General features: G+C 36.3%; 1 protein-coding gene across 1 annotated transcript in view; it reads right to left on the minus strand.

Moving 5' to 3' along the window:
• Positions 1-20,359, minus strand: part of LOC136032300 (neural cell adhesion molecule 2-like) — a 145,022-nt gene that overhangs the window by 105,789 nt on the left and 18,874 nt on the right. Inside the window, exons 2-3 of the mRNA XM_065712587.1 lie at positions 6,688-6,846; positions 305-378 (exon numbers count right to left, since the gene is read on the minus strand). Of these exons, the coding sequence (XP_065568659.1) occupies positions 305-378; positions 6,688-6,846 (233 nt within the window). The remainder of the gene's footprint in view (positions 1-304; positions 379-6,687; positions 6,847-20,359) is intronic.

Genomic DNA, 20,359 nt, shown 5'->3' on the forward strand with positions numbered 1-20,359 from the left:
GAGCTAGCCCCCATCTGCATCTGCGTAGATACACTTAGAAAATATTTAAAGAACAGTCACATAAACAGGGGTTTTGAGAATCAGATTTTTACTACCGATAGGCTAGCAAGAATGTCTCCTTTTCAAATGAAATTATTGATGTTCTAAATCGAATTTGGCACTTACTCTTCTTTTTAAATTATAGCAAAGCAGTTGTTGCACCTGCCTAGCCTATTATTGTGCTTGAGAGTCTACTAAATAATCTAGGAGAATCAATTTTCCAGATGGGGACATTATACTACCTGGCAACTAATCAAAGACTTACTTTTACGGTGCCAATGAACAGCCCTGCAGCATTACCATCAGGAAGTTCTCGTCTCCACAAGCGAACATAACTCCCTAAAATAGAAGTTGAACTTAATAAAATTACACAATTTCACGCGTAAGTTCAAGCGCAGGCCAATGTGCTTCATTTGCTGAAAAAGGCTGGCAATTCTTCCTTCATCAATAAGCTAAACACCAGTGAAGATGCTAAAATTCAAGAGTTGTGGGCTGTCCTGCTAAGGAAAAGGGCGACAAACAAAGATTATGGCATGTTATTGAATTTAATGGTATATAATTTAGATATTTCAAACGCAACAAGTCGACATTCATTCGTTTTGGTCCAAATCCATGCCTGCAGTCACAACAAAAATCGGTTTTAAGTGTAGAGTCAGTAAAATTAGTTAAAAGAATCTAATAATATAAACTCTTTAAGTAAGATTTAGAAAAAAATCCTTAAAAAACTAAAACTAATTAGAATCAAATAAAGTGCTTATTTCGTAAGTAAATCGTAAAGATAGATTGAATCATAAAAATTTTCAAATGTTTATCTTGCTGCAATGTAAATTTTAGTGTCTATCTCTTGAAATCGAAGCCTTTTTTATCATCACTTAGCATGGAAAAAAGCTGAAAGTATAAATCGATCTGAAGAGCCCTCATTAGGTATCGATTTCTTTGTAACACAGACTTCAGCAGATAATTTGCAGTAGTCCCTTGCTTCTTGGGCGGTAAAAATGGTAAACTGAGACAATCAAAATGAATGAAAAAGGTTTTTTAGGTACTTTTGACTCAATTAAAACAAAATCAAAGTAGAATTCTCTAATATCCACGTTGTCATGGTTCCAGCGATAGCTGAAACCTAATAGAAAACGATCCAAAGCCTATTGTAACTAGAAGGTTAAAAATACTTTAGAAAAAACCGTCTAGAGAGAAATTTCTACCCGTTATTGAGGCACTGGAACAATATAGAGAGCTGTTTAAGGGCTCATTTAAAAGCTAATTTTTATATCTAATCACTTATTAAAAATTCAACAATGTGCGTTTGTCACAAAGTACCATATGGGACGAACAAGTTCCCTTTGGGAGCCATTTCTAGAAAGGAATATCTCGAAAGAATGAATAAAGTAGCATCATAATCTTCATGGTTGAAAACCCCATGCCTGAGGTTTACCATCCCCCCTCTTGTAAATTCTTGCTCTCAGTCCCCTTAATATTTGTCACAAATCGTCTAATAATTAGTAGAACCATCAGGCTGCTGTAACATCGCAGAGAGCCGTCATTTATAAACTCGTTTTTATATTTACACGTTTTTGTTGTATTTTTTTAATTCGTCTTGGGATGGCAACTTCACAAAGTGCCATGTTGCAAAAAATAGGCACTGTTTGATGGCATTTAAGGAGTGGAAAGGCCAGGAAGCATGAAAATAGCACGGTAGAATTCTCCATACTTGAAAATTTCGAACCCAAAAGTTATAATCGTCCCTCTTGTTTACTCTCCCTCCCTCCCTCTAGTAAGTTTAATAAACCGTTGGCTCATTAGTAGAAACAGTAGGCTACTGCAACATCGTAGAAATCTTCGTAATGCCCAATTTTAAAGCTCTTGGTCGTACCTATGCGCTCTTCGTGAACTCGTATCGCAAATTCTATAATAAAGTACCAAATGACACCAAAATCGTCTTTTTAGTGCAATTACTGGTACAGAAAAACTGGGAAGCATGAAAACGGTGCCAACCAGAACTTTACAATCCCTCTTTTTAGCGCTTCTCCACTCAGCCTCTTAAACAATCAAGTAAAGAGCAAACCACAGTCCATGGTTACCATAAGTTTAAAAGCACTTTAAAAACAAGAGCTAAGAGCTCATATGGCACTTGTGACGAGGTCGGAAGAGCCAAAAGCCAAGAGCTCATATGGCATGAGCTCTAGCAAAATTCTAAGAATCAATAGATTGCTTTAAAAGGAAAATCAGAGCCTTAATGCCGGTTGGGATTTAAAATAAGAGCTCTGAGATACTAGGCCTTTCTTGGGAGATTTTCTTTACCTCATTTTTTCTAATTTTTCCTCTCCCTTCAGCCCCCAAGATGGTCGAATCGGAGAAAATGACTGTTATTGGGTCAATTTGTGCAGTTTCCTGACACGCCAATCAATTTTCATCATCCTAGCACGTTCAGAAGCATCAAACTCGCCAAAGCACTGGACCCCCTTACTCCTTCAAAGAAAGTGGATCCAGTCTGGTTATGTCAATCACGTATCTACGACATGTGCTTATTCCCCCGCCCCAGATGGTCAAATCGGGAAAACGACTATTTCTAATTTAATCTAGTCTGGTCCCTGATACGCCTGCCAAATTTTTTGCCTAGCTTCTCTGGAAGTGCCCAAACTAGCAAAACCGGGACCAACAGAAATTGCGATCGCTATGTCACTATAAGTGCCATAAAAACTGTCTACCTAGAAAATTGTTGATTTAAATAAGGAGCAATCTTAAATAAGGGGAAAATTATAGCTTGAGAACTTTCTAACAATGAAAACTGTCACCCCATATAAGTTTTTTAGTTAAGTAATAAGCCGTTTAAGAGCTCAAATACTTGGCAAAAAGCATCACTATGGGATTATGCCATTTAATTTTGAACAGCCACCTAGGCTATCAAATATTGCATAATCGTTGAATTTGCCGTTATTATAAGTCTACCTTCAATCTCGGCAAGGAGATTAAATTAAAACTTTCAGATAGCTATAGTATAAGACCAAAGCTGTATCCAGGAGAGGGGGGAATGGGGCTTGATCCCCCAAATTTTTGTCCGACTCATGAAAACCAAACAAAATGCACATGAACCCATTTTTGGTGCGTTTTTTAAAGTTTTTGTGTAGACTCACCTGATGAAAATACTCTCCCCCTAAGAAAAATGCCCCTCCCACTCCGAAAAAAGATAACCCTTCCATTCCGAATAAAAACAGTCCCCCCTCCTCCGAACAGAAATCCTGAGTATGCCGTTGTCTAAGACATTACCTATTTTGCGTCTACCTCATTTTGCATGTAACAACAAAACTTATCCTGATTTCTCCTGACAATTGTCAAAATGTTCCAATGATATTATTATTATTATTTAAAAAAAGTCTATAATTTTTTTTCTTTTCTTTTTTAAAAAGAATCCTAGAACGATTAATTTCAGTTCAATGTGAAGGTCGTTTTTAATTTAAAGAAAAAGAAACACAAAGAAACACTGTCGGTCGGTCGGTCCCGGTTTTGCTACTTTAGGCCCTTCCAGGTAAGCTAGGATGATGAAATTTGGCAAGCGTATCAGGGACTGGACCAGATTAAATTAGAAATAGTCGTTTTCCCGATTTGACCATCTGGGGGGGGGGGGGAGAGTGGGGGCCGGTTAATTCGGAAAAAATAGAAAAAATGAAGTATTTTCAACTTATGAGTGGGTGATGGGATCTTAATGAAATTTGATGTTTGGAATGATATTGTGTCTCAGAGCTCGTATTTTAAATCCCGACCGGATCTGATGAAATTGGGGGGAGTTGTAGGGGGGAAACCTAAAATCTTGGAAAACACTTAGAGTGGAGGGATCGGGATGAAACTTGATGGGAAAAATAAGCACAAGTCCCAGATACATGATTGACATAATCGGAACGGATCTGCTCTCTTTGGGGTAGTTGGGGGGGAGGGGGGTAATTCTGAAAAATTAGAAAAAATGAGGTATTTTTAACTTACGAACGGGTGATCGGATCTCAATGAAATTTGATATTTAGAAGGATATCGTGTCTTAAAGCTCTTATTTTAAATCCCGACCAGATCTGGTGACATTGGGGGGGGTGGAGTTGGGAGGGGGAAACCTAAAACTCGGAAAACACTTGGAGTGGAGGGATCGGGATGAAACTTGGTGGGAAAAATAAACACAAGTACTAGATACATGATTGACATAAACGGAACGGATCCGCTCTCTTTGGGATAGTTGGGGGGGGGGGGGGTATTTCTGAAAAATTAGAAAAAATGAGGTATTTTTAATTTACGAACAGGTGATCGGATCTTAATGAAATTTGATATTTAGAAGGATATCGTGGCTCAGAGCTCTTATTTTAAACCCGACCAGATCTGGTGACATTGGGGGGGTTGGGAGGGGGAAACCTAAAACTTGAAAAACACAGAGTGGAGGGATCGGGATGAAACTTGGTGGAAAAAATAATCACGAGTCCTAAATACATGATTGACATAACCGGAACGGATCCGCTCTCTTTGGGGTAGTTGGGGGAGGGGTTAATTCTGAAAAATTAGAAAAAATGAGGTATTTTTAACTTACGAACGGGTTATCGGATCTCAATGAAATTTGAAATTTAGAAGGATATCGTGTCTCAAAGCTCTTATTTTAAATCCTGACTGGATCTGGTGACGTTGGGGGAAGTTTGGGGTGGGGGAGCCTAAAATCATGGAAAACGCTTAGATTGGACGGATCGGGATGAAACTTGGTGGGAAAAATAAGCAGAAGTTTTACATACGTGATTTACATAATTGGAACGGATCCGATCTATTGGAGGGGGGGGGGTTAATTCTGAAAAATAAGAAAAAATGACGTATTTTTAACTTACGAAGGAGTGATCGGATCTTCATGAAACTTCATATTCAGAAGGACCTCATAACTCAGATCTCTTATTTTAAATCTCAACCGGATCAAGCGTATTTGGGGGGGGGGGACCAGAAATCTTAGAAAACACTTAAAGCGGTGAGATCAGGATGAAACTGGATGGGAAGAATAAAAACCTGTTTAAGATACGTGACTGACATAACCGGACCGGATCTGCTCTCTTTGGTGGAATTGGAGGGGGGGGGTAATTTTGAAAATTGAGGTATTTGTAACTTACGAAAGGGTGACCAGATCTTAATGAAATTTGATATTTAGAAGGATCTTGTACTATAAAGTTTTTATTTTAAATTCCGACCAGATCCTGTGACGTTGGGGTGAGTTGGAGGGGGAAACCGGAATTCTTGGAAAACGTGAAAATTGGGGTATTTTTATCTTACGAATAGATGATCGGATCTTAATGAAATTTGATTTTTAGAAAGAATTCATGTCTCAGAGCTCTTATTTCAAATCCCGACCAGATCGTTTGACATTGGGGGGAGTTGGAGGGGGAAATCTTGGAAAAACACTTGGAATGTAGGAATCGGGATGAAGCTTGGTGGATAGAATAAACAAATGTCCTTGATACATGATCGACAGAATCGTACTGGATTCGCTCTCTTTTGGGGAGTTGGGGGGAGGGGTTCAGTGATTTGGCGAGTTTGGTGCTTCTGGACGTGCTAGGACGATGAAAATTGATAGGCGTGTCAGGGAGCTGCACAATTTGACTTGATAAAGTCGTTTTCCCAGATTCGACCATCTGGGGGGGCTAAAGGGAGAGGAAAAATCAGAAAAAATTAGGTATTTATAACTTACGAGTGGGTGATCAGATCTTAATGAATTTTGATATTTAGAAGGACATCGTGACTCAGAGCTCTTATTTTAAATCCTGACCGGCATTAAGCCTCAAATTTTCCTTTCTAAATCAATCTATTGATTCATAGAATTTTGTTAGAGCTCATACCATATGATCTCTTGGCTCTTAGTTTTTCTCGCCTCGTCACAAGTGTCATATGAGCTCTTAGCTCTTGTTATATGTTAGTATGAAATCAATCGTACACTTATATTTCAGGATTTTATAATTCTATTTTAAAAGAACTTTCCAAGGATTCCCAATTTTAGACCGCTTGAGCTGCCGTCAAATTGTTTCCCAGAGCACCAATTATGAAGCATTATTAAACCCTTGTGTCTGTTTTGTGCAATAAAGTGCTTCTTATTTTCTTAGATGTAGATTTCTCTGGAATTCTTAGGTTAAAAGGTTATGACTTGCCTTTGCCAAGTCTGCGGCGTTTACAAATATGCGTTGGTATGTTGAAACCAGATATGTTAAAAAATGTTTTATCAAATTTAGTTTCAGCGTCTACATTTTTGTAACAAGTTTTACTCGGATAACATCTTTGACGTCTACTTTTTGGCTGATCAAAATTCAAACCCGGTTGTTGCAAAAAGTATCTTAGAGACTTTAAAAGGGTCTCTTAGAGATTACCAATGTCGAAAACTAGCGGTAAAATTGATTTTCTATTTGTAAAGCAAGACACTTAATTTAGTTGACCTTGCAAGACAACGGAAAGTCTCATGGAAATATCTTATTATTATTAGTACATCTGGTTTACGAAATTATTTATCCTATCATCTTTGACTGGATCAACAAGTTAGTTCGATGTATTTTTTACTTTGTTCTGCAGGTGGTTTCAAACCTTTCTTCGGCCCAACATATATGACAATAGAAACTTTTTTATTGTGCAGCTTTATGGAACAAAAAAGATTACCTATATCATCTACTTCACATGGGAGGGATACATTTGCTCCTATCTTGCCAAATAGCTCTTGTTCCTTTGACAAGAGAACAGGAACCCGGGCATTCTCTTCATCCATTTCTTTATCCGACTCTTCTTCGTAATCTAAATCTTCGGCTGGCTTCGCTGACACTAAAAAAGTTAGGTACTTGTCAACTAAAAGAAACACACTCACAAATTACACTTAGGTTAAATCTCACAAAACTGGTTTCATAGACACAAAGACAAGTCATGGGTGATAGAATACATTGAACTTGTATAATTTAGGCTATATATTTGCACATTTGAGGAGGGGGTTATGTTATGGTGCAAATACTCATCCTCCCTTAAAGTGCAAATATATAGCGCAAATTATATTATTATATAAACTAAAGGTTATATTTCACTAGCATTAACCTAGCTTCACTTCTTGGGTCTTTTTCGTTTGATTAACAAGTTAATTAATTACCAAAATTACTTTAAATTACCAAAATTTTTAAATGTTAAATAAAAGAAAAACTTAACGTCAAAGACAAAAGCATAATCACAGGACTAAAAACTTTTATGTCAGCAATGACTGCTATTAGTAGTAACATAGAGTTTTATGTTTTGAGTTCAAAAATAAAATTGACCATAATGGTGCTTGTTACCGTTCTGCATTACAAGGGCGTAATGCCAATTCTTTATGTTAACTATTTTAGCATCTCCACCTAACTAAAACTGAGGTATAACTTTCGAGGTCGTATCCAGGGGGTGTCCGGTGTTTGACCCCCCCCCCCTCGAAATTTTCGTCCAACAAGTAAAAACGAAACAAAAATGCAAATAAAAGAATTTTCTTGAAGTTTTTTAAAGTTTATTTTTGTAAAACCTCCCGAAGAAAATATCCCCTCTCCCGAACAAGACTTCTGAATATGCCCTTGATCATTATGTATACAGGCACATATAAATATCAAAGGGTATAAATTACTAAGACCATACAAAAATAACTCCTGGCTAAAAGAAACCACTCTTTTCAGGAAATTAGTTATAAGCAGTTATGAAATTCTAAGTAAGCTTAGCTAACACTTTAATTTAACTTGACTTTTGTTTTGCTTCGCAGAATAATTTTTGAACGAGGGTTCACTGAAAATACTATTGTTTAAGCATCGTATATTCGAAAAGCTCATTTTTGTAACTAATTTTCCAGAATGTAACCAACATTCCAGTCACCTTGAAGTTCCGGGTACCCCTCCTGCCCTCCCACTTCTAGTTCAACAGCTGTAAAGCCTGATCTAACAGCTCAAATTTGTTAACAAGAGAACAAAACGTCAAAAAGCTGTTAAACATTTAGAAATCTAGAACTGTCAAACTGCAGGCCAAAGAAAACCTAATTAATTAAGCAATTAAATCAACATCGAATCACAAGAGAGGAAAAGCCTGACAGAATTCTTTGGCAAAAGAAAAACAGATTTTTTAAACAAAGTTGAAAGAATTATAAAGCTTTTCTTATTTATAGGTCTTTCTGAAGAAGGTGTCTCGGTCAGAATATACCAAGGATTCAAAAATATAATGGTCCAGAAGACCAGAACTAATAAATTCGAGGGATTCTGAAAAAAATTTAGGGGGGGGGGATTTGAAATTTTATAAAGAATACTTTCCAAGATCTAGTATGAAAATTGAAGCTTTTTTCCGAGAAGCGGTTCTACCCTTTAAAAAACAACAAATTTTACCCCCAAATAAACAAAACTTTGTATATTCCCATGTATTTCCCCTAAAGTCTCCGTGGTTTGATGGACTTGGAAATCTGTATGTTATTACAACTGAAAACCATCAAGGTTCCAGCAGTAGCTGTAATCTTGTAAAAGACAAACGGTCAATACGATTAGAATACTTGCAACAACGACAATCAAAACAATTCAAAACTAAAATTGAAGAACAAAGAAATATCCGGTTAGAAGACACGCGACATCGACAATTAAAACAAGTCAAAGACCAAAGTGAAGATCAAAGAAATATGTGGTTAAAAGACATACAACAATGAGGAGTAAAACAAATACAAATCAAAGTGAGGGGAAAATAAATATGCGGTTGAAAGATATACCACAGCGAGAACAAAGAAATATGTGGTTAGAAGATAAGCAGCGGCGAGAATTACAAGCAACAATAAGAATTAGAAAGTGTCAAAAATATTTTGGAAATTTTTTAGAAAATTCGTTCAGAGCTTTAATTTTAGAAAAAGTTCAGTGAAGTCATATTTATGAGCATAATTCAAGAGAATAAATTACACCATTTCCCTCCCAGGAGTTATCGTATAATCTTTATATCTATGGCGCATGAAATATTACAAAAGGAACATATCTAAGCATAAAATACCAAGTGCAATGATTACAAAAAGCGTTTCAAGCAGGTTAGTGAAGCCTAGGGGACAAATAAATAACCTAGACCATCAAACGTGATAAAACCAATACGAGGAGCCAAGGTAAAGGGTATTGTAGAAAAATGTCTGAAGTAATGATCCAACAAAATGACAAACAAAGAAACATATAGTCAGAATACTTACGTCAGCAACGATTACGAGTCAAAACAGATACGAAGAACAAAGGAATACCTGGTTAGAGGATCAGTGGTAGCAAGAATTAAAACGAGCCAAATATAAAAGTGAAGAACAAACAAATATTCGATTACAAGACATGCGACAACGAAGAGGGGAACGAATTAAAAATTAAAGCGAGGAACAAAGGAATATGCAGTTAAAAGATATGCCACAGCGAGAACAAAGAAATATGCGGTTAGAAGATGCGCAGCAGGGATAATTACATGCGGCACCGAGAATCAGAACGTGTCAAAAATGGAGGGCTCCTTGATTTCCCCGAGAAAATCAAACAAACAAAAATCAGCAAAGCAAAAACAAAAAACAAAGCAAACAAAAATCAGTCACTAGGAGGTTGTTACTTACAACAAGAATAAATACCTACAAGCCTGCCGCGAGCCGAGTTTCAGGACCCGGTCTCAAGATCGGCTACGTAGTTTTTTTTTTCTTAAAACTGGAATATTGACATTCCTTAAAATTCTCAAACTTTTTTTTTTCTTAAAACTGGAATGTTGACATTCCTTAAAACTCTTAAAACTTTTTTTTTCTTAAAACTGAAATATTGTCATTTTTGGCCATAAAAACTACCTAAATAGTTCACAACTTTAAGGAATAATTTATATTATTCTCGGGGTGGTTGTATCGAACCTATGGTGACGCAATGACATCCAGAAGAGTTGCACATTCTCTGCGATTAAATAAAAAAACAAGTTTTTTAAATGAAAGTAAGGAGCGACATTAAAACTTAAAACTAACAGAAATTACTCCGTATATGAAAGGGCCTTTTCCTTCTCAACGCCCCGCTCTTTACGCTAAAGTTTGACTCTTTCTCTTAACTCTACATTTTAAAACAGTAAAAAACTTTAGCGTAAAGAGCGGGGCGTTGAGAAGGAAAAGCCCCTCCAAAGCTTATACGACCTTACCTTTATAAAAACCTGATATGTTTATAATGGACAACTAACAACCTTGGCCTGAGGGCAGTGGGGGGGTCATCCTCAAAGACATAATCACTGGACCGTTCAACTAAGCTGATCAAAATGGTTACCTCAAAATTTTGATGTGCTTGGGAAAATTATGGGTGTGTGAGAGGGGGGCTAGGGCGCTAGAACTTTTAACTTCCAATCGAATGAGCCCCTTTTGAAGTTTCTAGGGATTTCTATACCAAGTGCCCTGGTCCAAAACCAAAAAAAAAAAAAAAAAAAAAAAAAAAAAAAAAAAAAAAAAAAAAAAAAAAAAAAAAAAAAAAAAAAAGATAATATATTGTGCCAACATTGTTCTTTACTTGGGCAACGCTATTCCGCTGCCAATGAGTTTAAACATACAAAATTCATTAGGGTCATTGCTACCCATCAAAAGCTATGATCACGAGAAACTGCTTTATTGTCTAAAAATGGAGAAACACTCTGATAACAAGAAGCAATCTTGAATGAAAATCCCCTCGTCATATTCAGGATATCAGAGAACCTTACTGAAGAGGTTTCATGCAAAGTAGAGGTCTGAAATTTGTATTTTTCGACGGAGGAAAGGTCACGGGTGCGTGTTATTTTCTTGGTTTTTGTTCTCCCCAGAGGAAAATCACAAGTTTTAGTTTCCTTTTGTGTCAGCAAAAAGATAGAGGGTAACAAGCCCCCTTTTGACGTCCCCCCTTTTCCTCAAACACATCCAATGAAAAATTGTTTCGGAATAGTTAAAATGTCCAGTAATTATGCCTTAGGGGACGACATGACCCCTCCATAGGTCCTGGGGAAAGGGCTATAAGTGACAAAAATTTCCCGCTGTTCACGTATAGGACTTGTTATTGGGATATATAGGCATACATATTCTGTTTTGGGGGATTTCTGCAGGGGGAGGATTTGCCATGGGGATAAGCGTATGGGGGAGGGGGGTCTTTCAAGGGTGATTTCAAGTGGGTGGAGAGGATTCCTGGTATGATGTGACGAACAATGAGAAACTACAAAATAAAAACTTCAAAACTTCAAAATAAAACCATAGGATCCTTATACCAGCAATTTCGACAATGGTAGCCCATCTGGATCTGGAGACGGAAGGGTATCTTCCTTTTGGTAGAATCTATCGAGTTGAGGTAACCTAATCTATCTTCTATAATAACTAGAAAAGAGCATCAACAATTTAAAAGTGTCACTTCCCCTTTCCCATCTTAGCTCAAACCACATTAGTCCACACCGACATAAGTCGGATGGATACCCCTGCAGTCAAACTAATGGGCCTGGTTTTCCATGTAGCAGATTAGTAATATTTTCACTTATGTTCCTGATGTTGCAAAAACTGAAGGATATTGTGTTTCAATGTTTATTTTCATGCGAGAAGCTAGGTGATTCCCATGCTATGAATCGTGGTTCTTAGAACAACAAGACACGACAACGTTTCGGTTTCTACTGGCTTTGAAATTACTCTCTGTGTAAACAAGCATAATTGCTAGTTATGGTGCCTCAATTTTTCAGAAGAATGTACAAGAGAGTGTCCGGGATCCCACCAAATTGTCCCTAAGGCAAACAATAGCCAAGAGCTCATATGGCATGAGCTCTAGCCAAATTATAAGAATCAATAGATAGCTAAAAAAGGAAAATCAGAGGCTTAATTCCGGTCGGGATTTAAAATAAGAGCTCTGAGTCACGAGGTCCTTCTAAATATCAAAATTCACGAAGATCCGATCACCCATTCGTAAGATAAAGATACGTCAATTTTTACGATTTCCCAACCCTCCACCACCACCACCTCCAGATAGTCGAATTTCGAAAAAGACTGTTATCAAGTCAATTTGTGCATGTCTCTAACAAGCCTACCAATTTTCATCGTCATAGCAAGTTCAAAGCCCCAAACTGGCCAAAGCACTGAAAATCCCTCCCCCAAACTCCGCCAAAGAGAGCAGATCCGGTCGAGATTTAAAATAAGAGCTTTGAATTATAAGGTCTTTCTAAATATCAAATTTAGTTAAGATCCGATCATCCGTTCGTAATTTAAAAATACCTCATTTTTTTATTTTTCCAAATTAACTGAAATACCCCCTCCCCCTCCCTTCCCCAGCTCCTCCAAAGAGAGTAGATCCGTTCCGGTTATGTCAGTCACGCATCTAGGATTTGTGCTTATTCTTCCCACCAAGTTTCATCCCGATCTCTCCACTAAGCGTTTTCCAAGATTTCCGATTTCCCCCTCCAACTCCCCCCAATGTCACCAGATCTAATCGGGATTTAAAATAAGAGCTCTGAAGCACCAGATCCTTCTAAATATCAAATTTCTTTAAGATACGATCACCCGTTCATAAGTTAGAAATGCCTCATTTTTTCTAATTTTTCCAAATTAACCGTTCCTCCACTCCCTCCCAGATTGTCGAATTGGGGAGGCGAATATTTCTAATTTAATCTGGTCTGGTCCCTGATACGCTAGCCAACTTGGTACTTGTGTATTATTCAGAACACACTCAATAGGTGAAGTTAGGTTCTTTCGTGAAACAAACTACGATGCAGGTATATTTTAATTAAATATTTGGTACTCGTTCATTATTCAATTGATTCAATTCAATTCAGAACACACTCAAGAATTTTGCTGAGAAAATCCGGTTTCATAGCCACAAAGACAAAACTCAATTTAGTTTTCTATGTATAGTGATAGAAGATAGTGTCTGAACATGGATTTCGAAATGTATATTTGGGATTTACCAAAGACTGAAAAAGAGGCCATTATGTTTTTCCAGGATAAGGGGTTGTTGCCCACAACAAAACAGTGCATCAATGGACACGACATGATTTTATACTCTCACGAGAAGGAGCATTGTTGGAAGTGCAACAATTGACCTTTTTTGAAAAAGTCAATTTGCGTGTAAATACGTGGTTTGCTAACAGTAGAATACCATTTATTACTGCAGTTCGTTTCATTTATTTCTAGGTTTGCGAATTGGCAAATGTTTCACGAAAGAACTTAACTTCACTTATTGAGTGTGTTCTGAATAATACACAAGTACCGCCAACTTTTATCGTCCTAGCTCATCTGAAAGTGTCCGACCTAGCAAAACCGGGACCGACAGCAAGATAGAAATTGCGATCGCTATATGGCACTTTGTAAATACCAAGTGCCATAAAAACCATGGTTAAGAGTCTCAGGGTTCACACCCTCCCAAAATCATATGATTTATTCTGAATTCTTACATTTGCATTTAATTCGCCAATTTATGGCACTTCTTCTTAAGTTTTCCTCCAAAATTACCCCCGATTTAGATGAACCCGTACATGCAAAAATGGACGTATCTAAAAATCATTTCATAAAAAAGGATATGTATGATGAATATTTATAAGGATAATGATATGAAAACAGTTTCTAGTAAAAAAAAACTAGAAGATGAGTGATATATTTAACAAGTCTAGCAAAGCCCACAACAAAACCCTTTAAAAAATAAATAATTCAACATCGATGTATCGATAGGATTTTTATGAACATTCTTACAACACCGGCATATTCATGCAGCTGCACCATTTGAATAAGTGTTTTTTGCTTTTTTTGTTTTGTCGTAATAATTTCCAAACATGTAAAGGACCGACAACATGTGCTATATATGTATGTACTTAAATTTAGCGGGAAATTAAAGGTGTGTCATGCGAAAGTCATTTACATATTTTACGCACTACTTGATCTGAACACTGCTTTACAACTCGTATTTTGAAAATATCCTTAATTGCTGATCGCTCTTTAAGATTAAATTTACTGTTGAATAAACATCATATCACAATTTGCAATACAAAGGTGACAATGATAAGTATTCTTATTGATGGATATAACTTAGAGGATGAATAATTTTCAAAGCATTTCGAATTATTATTTTATTCAGAAGACGGATCCAAGGTGACGGATCGAAAATATAAAAACAAACGGGATTTGCGCTCTCATTGTTAGATGTTCACAATATTCAAACTATTAAAAACGTATCAAAAAGGTAATCATATGTATTTTTGTTAGGATTCAAGATTTGTTTATTTACTAATTCTTAAAAAATAAACTAAATGCAAACAACCGCCCGGGGAAGACTCGAAAAGCCTGACCCCCCCCCCCTTAGATACGGATATGAAGCCAGAGTTTTAATTCTAAGGAGGGGGATCAACAATAGAAAAGATCTATCAATACAAAATCGGAGAATATATAATGCTTTTCTTATTTTCCCATCCACAGCAATGGAGCTACTTGAAACCACCAGCAGGCTGTATACTTCAAAAAATCCTTCAATCAAACAGTTCGTGGTAACAAACTGTAGTAAGGAGCGACCCGGCTCAATAGTAACCACAATTCTAAAAAATGGATAACAATAGCTACATCAAAAGAATCGCATTTTAATGCTGATTTCAAATATAAAAGTTTCATCAAGTTTAGTCTTACCCATCAAAAGTTACGAGTTACATTGAGAAAATTTGCCTCATTTCAGAAAATAGAGGGAAACATCCCCTGAAAGTCATAGAATCTTAACGAAACTCACACCATCCGATTCAGCGTATCAGAGAACCATACTGTAGAAGTTTCAACCTCCTATCTACGAAAATATGGAATTTTGTATTTTTTGCCAGAAGACAGATCACGGATGCATGTTAATTTGTTTGCTTGTTTTTTTCCCAGGGGTGATCGTATCGACCCAGTGGTCCTAGAATTTTGCGAGAGGGCTCATTCTAACGGAAATGAAAAGTTATAGTGCCCTTTTTAAGTGACCAAAAAAATTGGAGGGTACCTAGGCCCCCTCCCACGCTAATTATTTTTCCCAAAGTCACCGGATCAAAATTTTGAGATAGCCATTTTATCCAGCATAGTCGAACAACTTAATAACTATGTTTTGGGGACGACTTACTCCCCCACAGTCCCCGTGGGAGGGGCTAAAAGTTACAAACTTTGTCCAGTGCTTACATATAGTAATGGTTACTGGGAAGTGTATAGACATTTTCAGGGGGATTTTTTGGTTGGGGGAGGGGTTGAAAAGAGAAGGATATGTGGAGGGAACTTTTCATGGAGAAATTTGTCATGGGGGAAGAAAATTTCCATGAAGGGAGCGCAGGATTTTCTAGCATTATGAAAAAAAAAACAATGAAAAATTAAATATAAAGAAGTTTTTTCAACTGAAAGTAAGGAGCAGCATTAAAACTTAAAACAAACAGAAATTATTACACATATGAGGGGTTCACATCCTCCTAATACCTTGGTCTTTACGCTAAAGTATTTTTAGTAATATATTTATTCTATTTACTTATAAATTATTTATTCTACGGCCTTTGTGATTCAGGGGCCATTCTTAAGGAATTGCGACAGAATTAAAGCTTTAGTCTAAAGAGCGAGGTACCGACGAGGGGGTGAACCCCCTCATATATGTAATAAGAACATGCGAATACAGAAGTTCGTTACGTAAGCTAATTTGTAAGTTACGTATATCTTTTACTAGTAAAAACGTTCGTAGAAAATTAAAAGTTCTAGTTGTCTTTTTAAGTAACCAAAAAATTGGAGGGCAACTAGGCCTCCTCCCCCGCTCCTTTTTCTCTCAAACTCATTCGATCAAAACTATGAGAAAGCCATTTAGACAAAAAAAAAAAAATAATGCAAATTTCGTTTTCATTATTCATATGCGGAGAGGTGTATTAATTCAAAAACGTTCAGAAATTAAATAGAAAAAAAAAGTTTTTTTAACTGAAAGTAAGGAGCGACATTAAAACTTAAAACGAACAGAAATTACTCGTATACAAAAGGGGCTGCTCCCTCCTCAACGCGCCGCTCTTTACGCTAAAGTTTTTTACTGTTTTAAAAAGTAGAGTTGAGAGAAAGAATCAAACTTTAGCGTAAAGAGCGGGGCGTTGAGGAGGGAGCAGCCCCTTTTATATACGAAGTAATCTATCAAGTATCAGTATATTTGAGCTGTATCAAAGATACAGTTCGGCTTATAGTCTTTTTTTTCTTGTTAGTTTTTCCCTCATTGACCCATGCTGTCTATAGAATTCCGATGCATTTTGTGTTGTTTTTTTTGTTGTTTTTTTTTCAAAAAAAAACAACGTTTTTTCTCTCCTGGCAGAAACAGTACTGGTTATGAAAGAATCATATACATTAGGCAGCCAATTTCAAATGATGTGTCAAAACATTTATTTTTCCTTTTTTTAATGACAGAGGCAAATAAAAGTATATTGTGGTTTGGTTTTCAATAATCTAGTAAAGTATAAATTTAGATAACCCCTAAAAATCAGCAATGAGCTACTTACTTTTCCTTTGATGTATTTTTTGGAAATTAATAATGAAAACTGTTGATTCTAAAGTTACAAAGCAATGCAATTATAAAATAATTTCTATGAAGAGTAAAGAAACTAAGATTAGCTATTTTTTACAACTAGATATTACATCTAGATATACATCTAGAATATTACAACTAGAAAAAAAGGAAAAGAGTAAACAAAATAATTCATAGAAGAAAGTTAGCCATTGTTGACGCCTTTCAAATAAATCTTTAATTTGCAATTTATCTCAAGAGAAGAAGGTAGTCAAAATTTGGAAGGAGGACGGTTCATAATATTTGCTGGTCGAATAGATACTACAGCCAAAAATAAACCATTAAATTATGTAGATTAATTATAGCCAGTCTCTTTTTTAATGGAGGGGGTGAGGCCATCCAGATATGCCTCAGCCATAGCTTCTGGTCATCGGCAGATACAAATTGAACATAAAGGGTTTGACTCTGAGGATTATACTTCGATTAAAGAGTAGAAATTTAAAAAAAATATTGAAGTCAAACTTTTCCATAAGGATCTAATTATTGCCAGTCATAGGAGGAATCTACTCTATATCCTTCGCTTTGGCCTCTGACATTGGCACACTAAATACAGATAGGAAGGCTTTCATCTCCCTTTTTAAATATTTTGCCATTAATGATTCCTGGCACTCCCCATGTCTGGCAACCTTTAAAATTCTCAAGACAAGATAGCTTGCACGGCAGAAATTTGATCAATGATCATTGAACATTCGCCTAGTTTTACTCGACCAATACTGATTATTTAAATTGTTTAAATATTTATCGTCTCTTAAAATTTAAAACAAGATTCAACTGAAATTATTTTATCAATTCCTATAAAATAAGCGTTGCTCTTGCCACTTCTTTCAGATAAGTATGCGTGCAAAATAAAAATAAGGAAAATTTAATTTTTTAAATTAGGAAATTTACAATTTTTGGCACCTTAAACCAATGGTAAATGGAAAACTTTTCGGAAATCCATATTTTGGAAAAGAAGTCACTAAACGTTTCTATAATAGTTAAGAGTTAGGTTCCAGCACTGTTTATAGTTCCGTCGTACTCTGCTCTTATTTAGTCACGTGTTACGTAGAGCAGAATAATACTGGCAAAAACGGTTTTGCGCCAGGGCGGACCAATCAAGACATGGATAAGCACAGACAACAGCCAAAAATAGGTGTTGAGTTAATAGATATGTTGATGTTGAGTCGGTTTCTGTCATCGTGGCTGTCGTTAGGACCCTAACTAGTCAGCCCGCAGAGTCACGATCGAGCAAAGTGGGAATTAACCGTCTGCACCGTCCTCCCGTCAAGGAGAGCTACTACCCAGCGTCTTTACTAGTGCTAAAGATTTGCGTGCTAAAGATTACTGGTACCTCTTATTATTGTTAATAAAACTGCTCCACTTTAAAAAAAAACCGTACTATCACATTGGAATTTACTATACTACAAACAACTATAGGCCTAGTACAATTGTGAGATGTTTTGCTTTGTTCTAGACCGTACACGAGCCAATTCTAGTCCAACGCTTCCACGAGTGTTAAATCCTACTAGCCCCCTTTTTTCACATACTCAATCCTGTATTTCAAAAAATATTCTCCAATCATATTTTGCGTGTAAAACATTAATTTTTTTACGAAACAAATTTCTTCCTCGTCATTAGTCGAAGCCAGTGCAATTTTTTTAGAAATATTTCGCAGTTAATAAGAGGATTACATAGGAGTCGGAGAGTATTGGACTAAACTAATACGCCAATAGTTTTAATCTTTCTTACGGTCAAATTCGGTTCACACACCTGCGCTTAAGGTCCTACAATAGTGTTAAGGTCCTACTGAATTCCTTCTTTTAATTCTATATTTGGACCAAACACCAGAACACGGGTTGCCACCCAGTGAAAATAAGAATCACTAGGTTTTAGTGCTAGGGATTTTTAGGCCATATAAAAATCCCTAGAAATAGTGATAAATCACTAGGGGTGGCAACCCTGACCAGGACTTCCACTAAACCTGTTATGCCATAAATTTACTGAACTTGGCGATAGAGACACAAAGAAAATATATGAGCAAATGGTTCCTTTGTACGCGTAACCTCCCCTAAACACTGATATTCGATCTTCTAAAATCATCGTATTCCCGAGAGGCGTGTAACAGCAGGTGACTCACAGGAGGAACATAAATGTTGCAAGCCTACGGATTGTATGTGGGTTGGAAATTGTAGACCAAGAATTTCAAATTAGTGTGACCGTGAAATTATCGGTGCTTTAAAAAAAAAATGAAAATGTGATAAAGACAGGTTTTATTGTTTTAAACCAAATCGGGCATATTCCCAAGGGTGTGGCGTAAAACTGGGGATCGCAAGTTTCGAGGAACCCATGCAGCTCTAAAAAATTGGCGAATAGCTGAAAATCATTAGGGATTATTAAAAAAATGGCAAGAATCTTCACATTTCTGGCAGAAATTCCCTCCTCGTCGCGTATGTACCTGATCTATTAAGTAGATTTCCTTGTTAGCAGGGGAGAGGGCTCCATTTATGACTTGAGCTTTTTACGCCCGCTTAAATACACTTAAAAATTGGTACTCATTGGTACCAAAGGTATTCCACAAAAATTGTTTAGTTCGATTTCTTAGAACTTGTCTGTTAAACGGAACACAGTGAAGAATTATGCTGTGAAAGATCTAACAAAAACCGGTTTCTCTTCCTGGATTGGTTATGATTTGCTTATTTTGAGGGAGAAAACTACGATGTAGGCCTATGTATATTTCTATGAAATATTTAATATGTAGAAGTGGTTAGGAGTTAGGTTAGGCTGGATTAGGTATTTAATATAATGCGTTCGGCGTAGCCTGCTTTCCACAATTCTTTATCGTAGTTTCCATAATTTTATTTCTAAAGTATTAAAACATCACCACGTTTCAACAAATTCCAACAAAATTAACATAACTTCACCTATTGAATACGTTCCATTTAACAGACGTATACTTTTCCCAGCAGTAGGGTATGTTGTATTAACTAAAATAAAAATGAAAAACAGGTACGGTTCAAAAAATTCCATGATCCAAAGGTAAGTTAAATTTTTCAATATGAATTTCTTTTCGTCTAATCGGTGAAGGGAGGAGCTACCCAACTTTATGGGCCCTTTCGAAAATGCCTCAGAGCTCTGTGAAACGCATACAAGATTTTATATTCCCGTATTAGACTTCGAACCAGTATGGGCATTATTTGGAGTAAAAAGTGAAACACAATTAGTTGTTACTGTCGACTGTTATTCTTACATGTAAACATTGATAATAAATAGCAATAGTGAGCGCAAAGCGTAAAAATTATATAACGCTAAAAATGGAAATAAATATGAATTAAATCTAACGAATATATAATTATAAAAATCTTTTTTTTTACAACTGCAATGTTTGTTTCTCCACTCTTTAGCTTTACTTAGCACTTAGCTTTTGCGAATTTACCTCAATTTGGGCATTCACACTTCACAATCAGTGTTGCAGGCTAGAGTCCGTTATGTTTCAGCGTGTTCTGTTTGATCAATTTCTTCGTCAAATAAAAAGTGTTAGCATAGACAACTTGAAGCCAAACTGTTACCAACTTTTTGATTCTGGTTTTCAAACTGAAAAATTTTCCTGCAGTGCTACAGAAATCTATTTTCGATTGAAAAGCTTTTCAAAAGCCTCTTTTGATTAAGAAGCATGCTAATTAAAAAAAATGTATTTAAAATAACAATTAATTTTCCTTCATAGTTTTGGCAGTTCATTTTAGAATATATGGATACAATTATAACGTATTTTCATTAATGCATTGATTTCCCCTACATTGGCCATTATATTTTGCAAAAGTTTG

The sequence above is a fragment of the Artemia franciscana genome, chromosome 1 (assembly GCF_032884065.1).
Source record: "Artemia franciscana chromosome 1, ASM3288406v1, whole genome shotgun sequence".
Taxonomy (NCBI): domain Eukaryota; kingdom Metazoa; phylum Arthropoda; class Branchiopoda; order Anostraca; family Artemiidae; genus Artemia; species Artemia franciscana.